Source organism: Calidris pugnax, unplaced genomic scaffold, assembly GCF_001431845.1.
Source record: "Calidris pugnax isolate Ruff unplaced genomic scaffold, ASM143184v1 scaffold421, whole genome shotgun sequence".
In the NCBI taxonomy this organism is placed as follows: Eukaryota; Metazoa; Chordata; class Aves; order Charadriiformes; family Scolopacidae; genus Calidris; species Calidris pugnax.
Window position 1 is genome coordinate 45,107 of NW_015091166.1, and position 2,716 is coordinate 47,822.

General features: G+C 60.1%; 1 protein-coding gene across 1 annotated transcript in view; it reads right to left on the reverse strand.

The window, feature by feature from the left end:
- The window catches only part of LOC106898227 (ATP synthase subunit beta, mitochondrial-like), an 8,817-nt gene extending 7,284 nt beyond the window's left edge, over positions 1–1,533 (reverse strand). Inside the window, exons 1-5 of the mRNA XM_014959354.1 lie at positions 1,335–1,533; positions 986–1,107; positions 545–729; positions 300–458; positions 3–208 (exon numbers count right to left, since the gene is read on the reverse strand). Coding sequence (XP_014814840.1) covers positions 3–208; positions 300–458; positions 545–729; positions 986–1,107; positions 1,335–1,483 — 821 coding nt within the window. The 5' untranslated portion in view covers positions 1,484–1,533. The remainder of the gene's footprint in view (positions 1–2; positions 209–299; positions 459–544; positions 730–985; positions 1,108–1,334) is intronic.
- Positions 1,534–2,716: the final 1,183 nt, after the last annotated feature.

Genomic DNA, 2,716 nt, shown 5'->3' on the forward strand with positions numbered 1-2,716 from the left:
GCCACGGTGGGTCTGAGGTGGCCACGGTGGGTCCGGGGTGGCCACGGTGGGTCCCCTGGCATGGCACAGCCAGCCCTGCCCTCACCTGCACCGAGGTGATGGAGCCCTTGCGCGTGGTGGTGATCCGTTCCTGCATGGTGCCCATATCGGTGGCCAACGTGGGCTGGTAGCCCACAGCAGAGGGGATTCTGCCCAGCAGGGCTGACACCTTGGGAGGGAAGGAAGCCCCTGAGAGGCTGCACGAGGCAGCGTTGGGGGGCACAGACCCCTCAGTGCTCAGCCCCAGGAGCCCCACAGACCTCGGAGCCCGCCTGGGTGAAGCGGAAGATGTTGTCGATGAAGAGCAGCACGTCCTGACCCTCCTGGTCCCTGAAGTACTCGGCCACCGTCAGCCCCGTCAGGGCCACCCTGGCACGGGCACCGGGGGGCTCGTTCATCTGGCCATAAACCAGGGCGACCTGCAGGCAGGACCCCAGTGTGGGCACGGGGACATCCCACTGCCCCTCTGTGTGTCCCCAATGGGGGGAGACCCCCCCCACCGCACCTTGGAGGTGGCATCTTTCAGGTTGATGACCCCAGACTCAATCATCTCGTGGTACAAATCATTGCCCTCGCGGGTCCGCTCCCCGACGCCGGCGAACACCGAGTAACCGCCGTGGGCTTTGGCCACGTTGTTGATCAGCTCCATGATCAGCACAGTTTTGCCGACACCAGCACCCCCAAAAAGACCTGGGGGGGGCAAAAAACAGGAATCGTGCTCAACCCCAAGCCCACCCACCTGCCCCCGCTGCCTCCCTCCCTCCCCCTTTCCTCCTCAGATCGATAAACGTGGCTTCAGCAAAGCTCAGAAGAACGAAAGTCAAATGGTTACTCATCAGCGAAGGAAATGACTGCAGAGGGACCGATCCTGAGCCTCAGGGGGGGTGGCAGGGTGCCCCCCCTCCCCAAAACCCCCCCCTCCCTCCCTATGAGGGGGGGTACGTACCGATCTTGCCGCCCTTGGCGTAGGGAGCCAGCAGATCCACCACCTTGATCCCTGTCACCAGGATCTCCTGCTCCACGCTCATCTCCACGAACTCAGGGGCTTCGGCGTGGATGGCAGCAAACCTGCAGCCAGAGGAGGAGGAGGAAGGAGCTGAGCAGCCAAATCAAGCACCAGTGCCAGCAGATTGTGAGACTGTGGTCCCCCCTCACCACCCAGGAGAACACCAGGGTGACAGGGACGTGCCACATCCTTGATCAGAGCCATCTGCTGCTCCAGAACCTCCAAAACTGCTTCCCCCACCTCCAAACCCCCACACGACGCTCATCTCCCACCCCGTGGCCTCACTCACTGTTTTGTGGTGATGGGGCCCCTCTCGTCGATGGGTTCCCCGATGACATTCATGATCCTGCCCAAGGTTTCGGGGCCGACGGGGATGCGGATGGGCGCCCCGGAGTCCAGAACCTTCTGTCCTCTCACCAGGCCTTCTGTCCCGTCCATGGCGATCGTGCGCACGGTGTTCTCCCCTGCCAAGGCCCAAGGCCAGTGTCACAGCAGCAGTGCCCTCGAGTTGACCCTGGGGACAGCTGCTGGTGGCCTCCATGGGCCCTGCCAAGGGAACCATCCATTGGCAGGAGGACCAAGAGAGCAGGAGCAGGTCAAGGGAAGTCATTCTCCCCCTCTGCTCTGCACTGGTGAGGCCACAACTGGAATCCTGTGTCCAGTTCTGGGCTCCTCAGTTCAAGAGGGACAGGGAACTACTGGAAAGAGTCCAGTGAAGGGCAACAAAGATGATTCAAGGATTGGAGCATCTCCCTGATGAGGAGAGACTGAGAGAGCTGGGACTCTTTAGTCTGGAGAAGAGAAGGCTGAGGGGAGACCTTATCAATGCTGACAAGTAGGCAAGGGAGCCTACAGGAAGGCTGGGGAGAACCTGTTTAGAAAGGGCTGCAGTGACAGGACGAGGGGCAATGGCTTCAAGCTGGAGGGGAACAGCTTGAGACTGGAGATGAGGAGAGGGTTCTTCACTGGGAGGGTGGTGGAGCACTGGGACAGGTTGCCCAGGGAGGTGGTTGAGGCCCCTTCCCTGGAGATATTCAAGGGGAGGCTCGATGGGGCAACCTGGTCTAGTTGGGGGTGTCCCTGCTGAGTGCGGGGGGGTGGGACGAGATGCCCTTTGGAGGTCCCTTCCAGCCTGGACAAATCTATGATTCTAAGTATCTCAAGGGAGGGTTGAAGGAGGAGGGAGCCAGACTCTTTCCAGTGGTTCCCAGTGAGAGGATGAGGGGCAACGGGCACAAGTTGGACCAGAAGAGGTTCCACTCAAATCTGAGGAGAAACTTCTTCACGGTGAGGGTGGCAGAGCCCTGGAAGAGGCTGCCCAGGGAGGGTGTGGAGTCCCCTTCCTTGGAGATTTTCAAGACCCGCCTGGATGCTCCTGAGCTCTAACAAGCTCTAGGCAATCCTGCTTCGGCAGGGGAGTTGGACTAGATGATCTCTATGGTCCCTTCCAACTCTAAAATTCAGTGAAATTCAAAGTATCACAGAGGAAAAACAAGCCCACGCTGCAGCCCTGAGGGCCAGAGCCCTCCGGCAGCCATTTTCCTCCTCCTCCTCCTCCTCAGATTGAAATCCGTGGCTTCAGCAAGCTCAGGAGAACGAAAGTCATTACACAAATCATCACGGGAGGAACCCCCCCTTCCCTCTTTCCCCCCCCCTTCCCTCTTTCTCCCC